The sequence below is a fragment of the Microtus oregoni genome, unplaced genomic scaffold, assembly GCF_018167655.1.
Source record: "Microtus oregoni isolate MIOR12 unplaced genomic scaffold, Mior012 000107F_ref0000227, whole genome shotgun sequence".
NCBI classification, from domain to species: domain Eukaryota; kingdom Metazoa; phylum Chordata; class Mammalia; order Rodentia; family Cricetidae; genus Microtus; species Microtus oregoni.
In genome coordinates this window covers 2,078,912-2,091,684 of record NW_024544725.1, presented here as the reverse complement: position 1 = coordinate 2,091,684, position 12,773 = coordinate 2,078,912, and the positions used below count along the sequence as shown (strand labels likewise).

Here is a 12,773-nt window from a genome sequence, read left to right as displayed (position 1 = left end):
AATGGATGAGTGTGCCCCTTACTCCACATCCTCTCCAGCAAAAGCTATCATTGGTGTTTTTGATTTAAGCCATTCTGACAGGTGTAAGATGGTATCTCAAAGTTGTTTTGATTTGCATTTCTCTGATCACTAGAGGCTAAGCATGATCTTAAGTGTCTTTTGGCCATTTAAACTTCTTCTGTTGAGAATTCTCTGTTCAGTTCAGTGCCCCAATTATTAATTGGGTTAACTAGCATTTTAAAGTCTTGTTTTTTGAGTTCTTGTATAAATTTTGGAGATCATAACTTTGTCTATTGGGGGTTGGTGAAGATGTTCTCCCAGTCAGTGGGTTGTCTTTTTGTCTTAGTGATAGTGTCATTTGCTTTACAGAAGCTTCTCAGTTTCAGGAGGTCCCATTTACTCAATGTTGCCCTTAATATCTGTGCTGCTGGGGTTATATGTAGGAAGTGGTCTCCTGTGCCCCCGTGTTGTAGAGTACTTCCCAGTTTCTCTTCTATCAGGTTCATTGTATTCAGACTGATATTGAGGTCTTTAATCCATTTGGACTTGAGTTTTGTGCATGGTGATAGATATGGATCTATTTTCATTCTTCTACAGGTAGACATCCAGTTATGCCAGCACCATTTGTTGAAGATGCTCTCTTTCTTCCATTGTATACTTTTAGCTCCTTTATCTAAAATCAGGTGCTCATAGGTTTGTGGGATAAAATCTGGGTCTTCGATTCAATTCCATTGGTCAACTTCTCTGTTTTTATGCCAATACCAACCTGTTTTCAATATTGTAGCTCTGTAATAGAGTTTGAGGTCAGGGATGATAATGCCTACAGACGTTCCTTTATTGTATCAGATTGTTTAGCCTATCCTGCGTTTTTTTGTTTTTCCATATAAAGTTGATTATTGTCATCTCAAGGTCTGTGAAGAATTTTTAGGGGATTTTAATGGGGATTGCATTGAATCTATAGATTGCTTTTGGAAGAATTACCATTTTTACTATGTTGATCCTCCCAATCTAAGAGCAAGGGAGATCCTTCCATTTTCTGGTATCCTCTTCAATTTCTTTCTTCAAAGACTTAAAGTTCTTGTCAAATAGATCTTTCACTTCCTTGGTCAGAGTTACACCAAGATATTTTATGCTATTTGGGGCTATCATGAAAGGTGATGCTTCTCTGATTTCCCTCTCTGCACCATTATCCTTATTGTATAGGAGGGCAACTGATTATTTTGAAGTTGAACTTTTATCCTGCTACATTACAAAAGGTGTTTGTCAGCTGTAAAAGTTCTTTGGTAGAGTTTTTGGGGTTGCTTATATATACTATCATATCATCTGCAAATAACAAAGTTTAACTTCTTCCTTTCCAATATGAATCCTCTTGATCCCATTTTGTTGTCTTATTGCTATGGCTAGAACTTCAAGCACTATATTGAGAGGTACGGAGAGAGTGGACAGCCTTGTCGTGTTCCTGAGTTTAGTGGGATGGCTTTGAGTTTCTCTCTGTTTAATTTGATGCTAGCAGTCTGCTTTCTGTAAATAGCTTTTATTATATTTGGGTATGACCCTTGTATCCCTAATCTCTCCAAGACCTTTATCATAAAGGTGTGTTGAATTTTGTCGAATGCTTTTTCAGCATCTAATGAAATGATAATATGGTTTTTTCATTCAATCTATTTATATGTTGAATTACATTGAAAGATTTGCGTATGTTGAACCAGCCCTGAACAAGTAGGATGAAGCCTACTTGGTCATGGTGGATAATTTTTCTAATGTGTTCTTGGATCCGTGTGCCAGTATTTTATTAAGAATTTTTACGTCGATGATCATGGGTGAGATTGTCCTGTAATTTTCATTCTGGGTTGGGTCTTTGTGTGGTTTTGGTATCGGAGTAACTGTAGCTTCATAAAAGGAATTTGGCAATGACTCTTCTGTTTCTATATTGTGAAATTCATTAAGGAGTATAGGTTTTAGCTCTTCTTGGAGTTCTGCTAGAATTCTGCATTGAAACCATCTGGTCCTGGGCTTTTTTTGGAAGGGAGGTTTTTGATAACAGTTTCTAATTCTTCGCGACTAACAGGTCTATTTAGATTATTTACCTGATCTTGATTTAATTTTGGTATATGGTACTTATCTAAAAAAATGTCCATTTCTTTTACATTTTCCAGTTTTGTGGCATACAGGCTTTTGTAGTAAGATCTAATGATTCTCTGAATTTCCTCTGTGTCTGTGGTTATGTCCCCCTTTTCATTTCTGATCTTATTAATTCGCTTGTTCTCTCTCTGTCATTTGATTAGTTTGGATAGGGGATTGTCGATCTTGTTGATTTTCTCCAAGAACCAACTTTTTGTTTCATTGATTCTTTGGATTGTTTTCTGTGTTACTATTTTGTTGATTTCAGCCCTCTGTTTGATTATTTTCAGTCTTCTACTCCTCCTGGGTGAGTCTGCTTCTTTTTTTTTCTAGAGCTTTCAGGTGGGCTGTTAAGTCTCCAATGTGTGCTTTCTCCATTTTCTTTAAGTGGGCACTTTGTGCTATGAACTTTCCTCTTAGCACTGCTTTCATAGTTTCCCATAGGTTTGAGTATGTTGTCAATTTATATTCATTAAATTCAAGGAAGACTTTAATTTCTTTCTTTATTCTTCGTTGACCCAAGTGTGGTTCAGTAGTTGACTGTTCAGTTTCCATGAATTTGACAGCTTTCTGGGGATAGCATTGTTGTTGAATTCTAACTTTAATCCATGGTGATCCAAGAAGACACAGGTGGTCACTAAAATTTTTTTGTATCTGTGGAGGTTTGCTTTGTTACCAAGTGCGTGGTCAATTTTTGAGAAGGTTCCATGAGCTGCAAGAAAGAAATTATATTTTTTTCCTATTTAGGTGGAATGTTCTATAGATGTCTATTAAGTCCATTTGCTTCATTACCTCCATTAATTCTCTTATTTCTCTATTAGGTTTCTGTCTGATTGACCTGTCCATTGGTGAGAGAGGTGTGTTGAAGCCTCCTACTATTATTGTGTGTGGTTTGATGTCTGCCTTGGGTTCTAGTAATGTTTCTTTTACATAAGTGGGTGCTTTTATATTAGGGGCATAGATATTCAGGATTGAGACTTCATCCTGATGAATTGTTCCTGTTATGAGTATAAAATGACCATCTCTATCTCTTCTGATTGATTTTAGTTTGAAGTCATATTTGTTAGAAATTAGTATGGCCACACCTGCTTGTTTCTTAGGTCCATTTGCTTGAAAAACATTTTCCCATCCCTTTACTCTGAGTAGATGTCTGTCTTTGTGGTTGAGGTGTGTTTCTTGTAAACAGCAGAACGTTGGATCCTGTTTTCATATCCAGTTTCTTAGCCTGTGTCTTTTTATAGTTGAATTGAGTCCATTGATATTAATGACCAGTGGTTGTTAATTCCAGGATTTTTTTTTGGTAGTAGAGTTTGTGTGTTTCCCTTCTTTGAGTTGTGCTGGTGAGGGTCACTAGATGTCTGACTTATTGTGGGCAATGTTGGATTTCTTGGGTTGTGATTTTCCTTCTATTACTTTCTGTAAGGCTGGAATTGTTGCCATGTATTGTTTAAATTTGTTCTTATCCTGGAATATTTTGTTTTCTCCATTGATACTGAATAATAGCTTGGCTGGGTATAGTAGTCCGGGCTTACATCCATGGTCTCTTACTTTCTGCAGTACCTCTCTCCAGCACCTTCTTTCTTTCATGGTTTCCATAGGAAAGTCCGATGTAAGTCTGATAGGTTTACCTTTTTAAGTTACTTGACCTTTTTCCTTTGCAGCTCTTAATATTCTTAATATACACAAAATCTGTATATTTTGTGTTTTGATTATTATATTGCAAGGGGATTTTTTTATCAAGTCTATTTGGTGTTCTGTATGCTTCTTGAATATTCAAAGGAACATCTCTCTTTAGGTTGGGAAAGTTTTCTTCTATAATTTTGTTAAATATATTTTCTTGGCCTTTGAGCTGTAATTCTTCTTCTTCTATCCCTATTATTCTTAGGTTTGGTCTTTTTATTGTGTCCCATATTTCCTGTATGTTTTGTGATGAGAATTTTTTAGCTTTGCTGTTTTCTTTGATCAGTGCATTTATTTTTCTCTATGGTGTCTTTAGAATCTGAGATTCTTTCTTCTATCTCTTGTATTCTATTTGTTATGCTTGTTTCTGTAGTCTCTGTTTGTTTACCTAGATTTTCCATATCCATCCAGGCCTCATTTTGTGTTTTCTTCCTTGCCTCCATTTCAGTTTTCAATTCTTGAACTGTTTCCATTACCCGTTTGACTGTTTTTTTCTTGGTTTCCCAGGGTATCATGTACGTATTTATCCATTTCCTCAAACTTTTTTTTATACTTCTCATCCATTTCTATAAGGGCATTTTTTATATGATGTTTAAGGGACTTTATCGCTTTCATAATGTGAATTTTTTCCACTTCTTCTGTATTAGGGTGTTCAAGATCTCCTGTTGTAAGATTTCTGGGTCCTGGTGTTTTCATGTTGTTCTTCAGATTGGTGGAGGAATTCTTGCCTTGGCACCTGCCCATCTCTTCTTTCAAATGCTATCCAATGGATCTTCCAGAACAGGGTCAGGTTCCCTCACTGACAAAAGGCCTACCTTGCTGCAGGCAGGTTATTGATGCAAAGGAATTCCTGCCCGCCGCTCCATTTCCGGGCACCGGCCACAGGTCAAGAACACACTCACCTCTCTGATGGGTCTTCCAGAACAGGGTCAGGTTCCCTTGCTGGCCAGGGACTCGCTGACAAAAGGCCTACCTTGCTGCAGGCAGGCTATTCAAGCAAAGGAACCCCCGCCAGCCCCATTGCCCTCAGCACCCGTCTCAGTGCCCAACCAGGCTGATCTGGAGGATCTTGTGGCCCCGCTGAAGGGAGGAAGAAGGCTTCTTTTCATGGTCTTGCCATGTTCTCTTCCATGCTCCCTGCTATGCTCTTGCCAAGTTCCCTGCCACACTCTTTGCCACGTTCCCTGTCAGGCTTCTGCCATGCTCTTGCTATTCTCCTGCCACGTTTTTTACCATGTTTCCTGCAACTCTTGCCACGTTCCCTGCCACGCTCTTGCTATTCTGCCACACTCCTTACCACAATCACTGCCATGTTCCCTGCCATGCTCTTGCTATACTCTTCCAATGCTACTTACCATATTTCCTGCCACCGTGCTTGCCACGCTCCTTGCCACGTTCCCTGTCATGCTCTTGCCATGCTTCTGCCACACTCCTTTTCACGATCTTCACATGCTCTCTGCCATGCTCCCAGCTATACCCTTGCCACATTCCCTGCCATGCTCCTTGCCACGTTCCCTTCTACTATCTCTGCCACATTCCCTGCCACACTCCCGCCACACTCTTTCTATACTCCTGCCATGCACCTTACTATGTTCCCTGCCATGCTCTTTGCCACTTTCCCTGCCATGTTCTTGGTATACTACTGCCACGGTTCTAGCCACATTCCCTACCATGTTCCCTGCCATGCACACATTCCCTGTCATGTTCTTTGACACATTTCCTGCCATGCTATTACCATGCTCCCACCACACTCCTTTTCACGATCTTGCCATGCTCTCTGCCACGTCCCTGCCAAGCTCTTGGTATACTCCTTCCACGCTCCTTGCCACATTCCCTGCCATGCTGTTTGCCACATTCCCTGCCACACACACATTCCTGCCACATTCCCTGCCACACACACATTCCTGCCACATTCCCTCCCACACACACATTCCTGCCACATTCCCTGCCACACACACATTCCTGCCACATTCCCTGCCATGTTCTTTGCCACATTCCTGGCCACACTCTTGCTATAATCCTGCCATGCTCCTCACCATGTTCCCTACCAAGCTCTTGATATGTTCCCTGCCACACAGTTGCTATACTTCTGCTATGTTCCTTACCACATTCCCTGCCATGCTCTTTACCATGTTCCAGGCCACACTCCCGCCACCCTCTTGCTATACTCCTACCACGCTTGTTACCACGATTCCTGCCACCTTCCCTGCCATGATTTGATATACTCCTGCCACACTCCTTGCCATGATCCCTGACACATTCCCTGTCACACACACACATTCCCTACTACGTTCCCTCCCAAGTTCTTGGTATACTCCTGATATGCTCCTTTCAACATTCCCTGACACGCAATTGGTATACTACTTTCATGCTCCTTGTCACGTTCCCTGCCACACTCTTTGCCATGTTCCCTGCCACGCTCCCACCATGCTCTTGCCATACTCTAGTCATGCTCCTTACCATGTTCCCTGCCATGCTTTTGCCACGTTCCATGCCACGTACTTGCTATATTACTGCCACGCTCTTTGCCATGTTTCCTGCCACAATCTTGCTATACTCCTGCCACAATCCAGACCAAATTCCCTTCCACATTCCCTGCCACGCTCTTGCTATACTCCTGCCACTCTCCATACCACTTTCCCTGCCATGGGCCCTGCCATGCTCTTGCTATACTACTGCCATGCTCCTCATCATGTTCCCTGCCACGTTTCCTGCCACACTCTTGCTATACTCTTGCCACAATTCTTACCACGTTCCCTGCCACACCCTTGCTATACTACTGCCACGCTCCTCACCACGTTCCCTGCCAGGCTCTTTCTATGATCCTGCCACATTCTTTAAAATGTTCCCTTCCATGCTCTTGCTATACTCCTGCCGTGCTCCTTACCACGTTCCCTGCCATGCTCTGGAAACATTCCTTTTCATGATCTTGCCATGCTCTCTGCCACGTTCCCTGCCACTTTCCCTGCCATGCTCTTTGCCACGTTCCCTGCCATGCTTCCACTATATTCTTGCTGTACTCTATCCACGCTCCTTACCATGTTCCCTGCCATGCTTTTGCCACATTCCATGCCACATACTTGCTATAATACTGCCACGGTCTTACTATACTGTCACACTCTGCCATGCTCTTGCCACCGTCTTGCAATACTCCTGCCATGCTCTTGCCATGTTCCTGCCATGATCTTGCCATGCTCCTGCAATGATCTTGCCATACTCCTGCCATAATCTTGACACACTCCCAGGCACACTCTTGCCATGTTTCCTGCCATGCTCTTGTCATATTCCCTACCATGCTCTTGGTATACCCTTGCCACATTTCCAGCCATGCTACCTGCCACACACTAGCTATTGTCCTGCCATGCTCCCACTGTGCTCTTGCTATACTTCTGCTACACTCCTTGCCATGCTTCCTACCATGCTCTTGCCATGATACCTGCCACTCAGCTTCCATGTCCCTGCCACTCTCTTGACACAAACTGGCCACAATCTTGCCATGTTCCCTGCCATGCTCTTGCCATGTTCCCTGCCACGTTCCCTACTAAGATCCCTGCCATGATCTTGCTATGTTTCCTGCCACTAACTTGCTATAGTCCTGCCACACTCCCTGCCATGCTCTTGCCATGTCCATGCCACAATCTTGCCATGCTCTTGCCATGATCTCTGCCACAGTATCTTCCATGCTCTTGGTATACTCCTGCCATGCTCCTTACCACATTCCCTGCCACAGTCTTGCCACATTTCCTGCCATGCTCTTAGTATACTCCTGCCATGTTTCCTGCCACGATCTTAACATGATCTTGACATGCTCCCAGCCACACTCTTGCCGTGCACTTGCTATACTCCTGCCACATTCCCTGCCATGCTATTGCCAATCTCCCACCACTCTCCTACCATACTCTTGCCATGCTCCTGCCACTTTCCTACCACACTACCTGCCACAATTTTGCCACACTCCCTGCCATGATCTTGCTATATAGTCCTGCCATGCTCTCTGCCACGCTCCTGCCATGATCTTGGTGTACTCTTGCCATACTTTTTGCCATGTTCCCTGCCACACTCTTGCCACGCTCTTTCTACACTGACATGCTCCCTGCCCCTCTCTTGCCACTATCCTTGCCACACCCCCTGCCACACACTTGCTATAGTCCTGTCACACCCCTGCTATACTCTTGCCACATTCCCTGCCACCCTCTTTCCACATACTTGCTATAGTCCTGCCATGCTCCTTGCCATGCTCTTGCCACACTTTCTATACTCCAACCACGCTCCCTGCCAGGCTCTTTCCATCCTCCTGCCATGCTCCTTGCCACGTTCCCTGCCACACTCTTGCCACACTTTCTATACTCCTACCATGCTCCCTGCCAGGCTCTTGCCATACTCCCTGCCACACTACTGCCACGCTCCCTGCCATGCTCTTTCCATACTCTTGCCATGCTCGCTGCTGTGCTCCTGCCATGTTTCTGCCACACTTCTGCCATGCTACCTGCCATGCTCCTGCCACTTTCCATATGAAGTTACGTACCATTATTTCAAGGTCTGTGAAGAGTTTTGCTAGGATTTTGATGGGCATTGCATTCAATCTGTAGATTGCTTTTGGTAAAATTGCCATTTTTATTCTGTTACTTCTGCCTACCCAAGAGCATGGAAGATCTTTCCACTTTCTAGTGTCTTCTTCAATTTCTTTCTTCAAAGATTTAAAATTCTTGTCATACAAGTCTTCCACTTGTTTGGTCAAAGTTACTCCGAGATATTTTATGCTATTTGTGGTTATTGTGAAGGGTGTTGTCTGATTCTTTCCCAGCCCTTTTATCATCTATTTTATACAGGAGGGCTACTGATATTTTTGAGTTAATATTATATCCTGCTACATTACTGAAAGTGTATATGAGTTGTAGAAGTTCCTTGGTAGAATTTTTGGGATTGCTTATGTAAACTACCATATCATCAGCAAACGGTGAGAGTTTGACTTCTTTTCTGATTTGTATCCCCTTGATCTTATTTTGTGGTCTTATTGCTCTAGCTAGGACCTCAGACACTATATTGAATAGATATGGAGAGAGTGGACAAACTTGTCTTGTTCCTGATTTCAGTGGAATCATTAGGAGTTTCTCTCCATTTAGTTTGATGTTGGCTGTTGGCTTGCTGTATATTGCCTGCTCTATCTTCTAAGTGATTTAAATTGTTATAATTACACAATTCCTCTCTCTCCTTAAGTAATATATAATTTTACAATAGTATAGCTAACCAAGCTTTCTTTTACATACATTGGCATGGAATCTTTTCTAACACTTCATTTTTTAACCTTCTTGTTTCTTTAAATCCAAAGTATTTCTTGTAAAAATTATAACTAAAATTTTTTTTAGTGTATTTGGGTCTGGAAGATGGAGCTGTGAGTAAAGACCTAACTTGAGTTTGATTCCTAGGACCCACATGGTGGAAGGAAAGAACTGACTCTTGCCAGTTGTCCTCTGACTACCACCCTCTACACACACACTAAAGGCAAAAATGTAAAAAAATAAAGTATCCATTATGTTCAACATTGTATTTTAATGGAGTAATCTTTTTATAATTACTCAAAAGAGTCACTTCTGGATTTGTATATCCTTTATCCTTCATTAATTTCTTTTGCACTTTGTTAATTTTCTAAAAAAAACATTTAGTGTATATTATTATTGTAGGTTCTTTGTATCAGGGATTATGAGACTGAGTTGAAATTTAATTAAATTCTCTCTTTCCTTCAAAACACAAAAAGAGAGAGTGGAGGGAGGGAGGGATACACACACACACACACACACACACACACACACACAGAGAGAGAGAGAGAGAGAGAGAGGGGGGGGGGGAGGGAGAATTCCCATAGAAACACAAAACAGGAAATTAAATTCACTTAAATTCCAAGAAGTCACTTCAGTTGGTGGAGGTTGGAATAACAACAATCAGTCTCCATGTCTTCATTTCAACAATCTGAGTTGAAGTCTACTTAAAACATAAAGCCACAGTACATTACGAACAAAACAGTTATTGATCAACCAGGCTTCAATAAACTACTTCAAAAAACACAAGCTGTAATCAAGCTGTAATTTCTAGATACCTGCTAGAAAACTCAAAGGGAGATAGGTAGGTAGTTGACACCACATGCATAGCTACATTTAGCCAAAATTAACAGCAGATTCTAGTCAGACTCTCCTGAAGTTGTAAAGATTGAAATACTCACTTCAGATGGTTTTTACTACATAGCTACTATGCAGCTAGAAGACATGTTCCTGCTGCTTCTTATCTTGCAGCCCATCTTTGTTTGCTTATAAACATTGACATATTGTATGTGAATTGATATTTCAGATTTATTCAGGGATGGTTTTGGAGAAAATCCACTTTTCTACTGCCTAATTGCTGAAGCACCCAGTCAACAGACAGAATTGGGTAAATATTTTTTCTCCAGTTTAATCTAAAATATATTTTCTGTATCTGAAAGCAGAATTAACAGCTAATAAATACAAAATGTGTAAATAGTATTAAGCACAGGAGTACAATATGCAAACCTGGTATACTTTTAAATAATTGTTATGCCACTCTGCTTATAAAAGCATTAAAAATTATAAGAATGCATATCTAATCATACTTTCTTTTAAATGCTATTTTATAAGAAAAGTATTTTCTACATTATAAATTTATGTACTGATAATTTGTCCAGCAACCACTTATTGCTTTAATAGTTAAAACAGCAAATAAATTTTTAAATTCTATTTGAAGACATATAAATTTTTGTGAATGAAAGCATTAGACTTTTTGCCCCTTTCTTCTCCCCAGAAGTAAATACTATTGGATTTGCCATGTACTACTACACATACGACCCCTGGGTTGGTAAAACGCTTCACCTAGAGGATTTTTACATCAGTGAAGATTACCAAGGTAAAACTACAATCAGTAATATTTACAAACATTTAAAAGTTTCTAAGTTCCATTTTAATATAAAGACTATAGATAAGATTTTAAGATATTCAGATAACTAATTTTTATTTCGTGAAATGGATCAGGATCCTAGTACAGTGAAGACTCAACTACAAGTTAGAAAGTACTTCAATAGTATTCATCGAGTAAGCTACGCTATCTCCAACTGCTATTTTGATCTGTAATAATAGACATAGTTAAGAAATATACCCCGTTCTATGAAAGAAGTGATGGCCAGCCTGGTGACATAAACCTTTTATTCCAGTATTTAGAAGATGTAGAGGAAGGTAGTTCTCTGTGAATTCAAGTGCCAAGTCATCCAACTATAGATGGTGAAACCATTTCTCAAGAAGAAGAAAGAATACAAAGACAAAGATTCATTTATTCACCATGGATTTTAAGATAAAGCTAATCTCTTTTGTATTACCATTGTCGCCATGTTCCAATAAAATAAAAGATAATTTAAAGCATTCACGAATTCAGTTCCAACACATGATATTATGTATATTTCACAATATATGGCAACCATAAACAGAGTTTGATCTTTTATTGCTTTAAAATTAAATGACTACTTATGTGAAAAACTTCAATTTACAGCCTTATTTAACAATGTCTATTTCATAGGTCTGGGTATTGGGGGTGACATGCTGAAGAAACTAAGTCAGGTATGTATTATAGTTAGTATTAAGAGTCTACATGTTATCCTTTTCTTCATCAAGCGTTCTTTAACAGGGCAAAGATTATGTAACTAATCTAACTAATTAAGTATAACACCAGGACTTGTTCATTTGTAAAGTGCTTGCCGTGTAAACATGAGAATCTGAATTCAATTCTCAGAACCCACATAAAAAGTCAGGAGTGGTGATACACACTTTTATGTCGGCAATGACAAGGGGAAAGGTAGAGACTTGGAACTTTTGTGCTCACTGGCTGCCACCCTAAGCTACTTAATGAAATATCAGGCCAGTTAGAGACTTTGCCTCTATCAAAAAGTGGAGAGCACCTGAGGGATAACAGCTAGAGTTGCCCTCGGCTCACCACATGCATGCACACACATGCATCCCAAACCCATATGAACATGTGCATTCACATACACAAAACATTTTTGCAAGATGCATTTCAAATATTTATTAAAGTGGATCTTCAAGTTGAAAAATCAGATTCTGTAAGTTATATTTAGTTAAATTTTATTCCTATATAATGTACACACTATATGTGTTTTTTACCATCAAGGAGAAGTAAGCATGAAGGAGAGTAGAAAGCAATTTTACTCATAAAATAGACCCACAATGTGACTCACAATGATATAAAAGATTCTTCTTGTCCTAAAATACCCATAGTATTTTGAATTATTATATACATATAGTATTATATATTGTAGACAATGACTATATTGTCAAATAAGGACAATATTTATTTGTTTTAAAACAGATAGCCATCAACACCCACTGCAGTGCCATGCAATTTCTTGTCGTCATTTGGAATCAGGATTCTGTTGAGTACTACAGTCGCCTAGGGGCTTTAGACCTTTCCTGTGAGGAGGGCTGGCATTTGTTCAGATTTAACATCGAGGATCTCCTGGGACTTGCAGAGGAAGAATGAAAACACCTAGTAACAACTCATCCAAAGATAGGCCTCAATGTTTGAATGTCACCTTAGAAACATCGCTTTGACATCAAATGTTGTGAAATAAAGCAAGTGAGCAAAATACTCTTGTAGATATTTGGCTTTACAGATTTTTCAAGATACAGTCAATTCTTCATTATCCAAACTAAACACTAAAGTCTAGTAAAAGTTCTAACAATCTAATTGATTTCATCATTCAAAAACCACTTACACTGGACTTGAAGTTTTTAGTAACTATATTTCATGAAATGTACAATGGTGTTATTTTCATATTTTAACATAATTGAAATTAAGGTAAGCACAATTCTCAAATGGAATTTTCTTAAGGATTTAGGTTTTATATGTGATGAAGTATGGGTATATGTAAATAAAAATAGGTAGGTATGAGGTTTACA

General features: G+C 39.9%; 1 protein-coding gene across 1 annotated transcript in view; it reads left to right on the top strand.

The window, feature by feature from the left end:
* LOC121443469 (spermidine/spermine N(1)-acetyltransferase-like protein 1) overlaps positions 1-12,354 on the top strand; it is a 33,816-nt gene extending 21,462 nt beyond the window's left edge. The window contains exons 5-8 of the mRNA XM_041645219.1: positions 10,144-10,224; positions 10,612-10,713; positions 11,377-11,417; positions 12,184-12,354. Coding sequence (XP_041501153.1) covers positions 10,144-10,224; positions 10,612-10,713; positions 11,377-11,417; positions 12,184-12,354 — 395 coding nt within the window. The remainder of the gene's footprint in view (positions 1-10,143; positions 10,225-10,611; positions 10,714-11,376; positions 11,418-12,183) is intronic.
* The last annotated feature ends 419 nt before the right edge of the window (positions 12,355-12,773 follow it).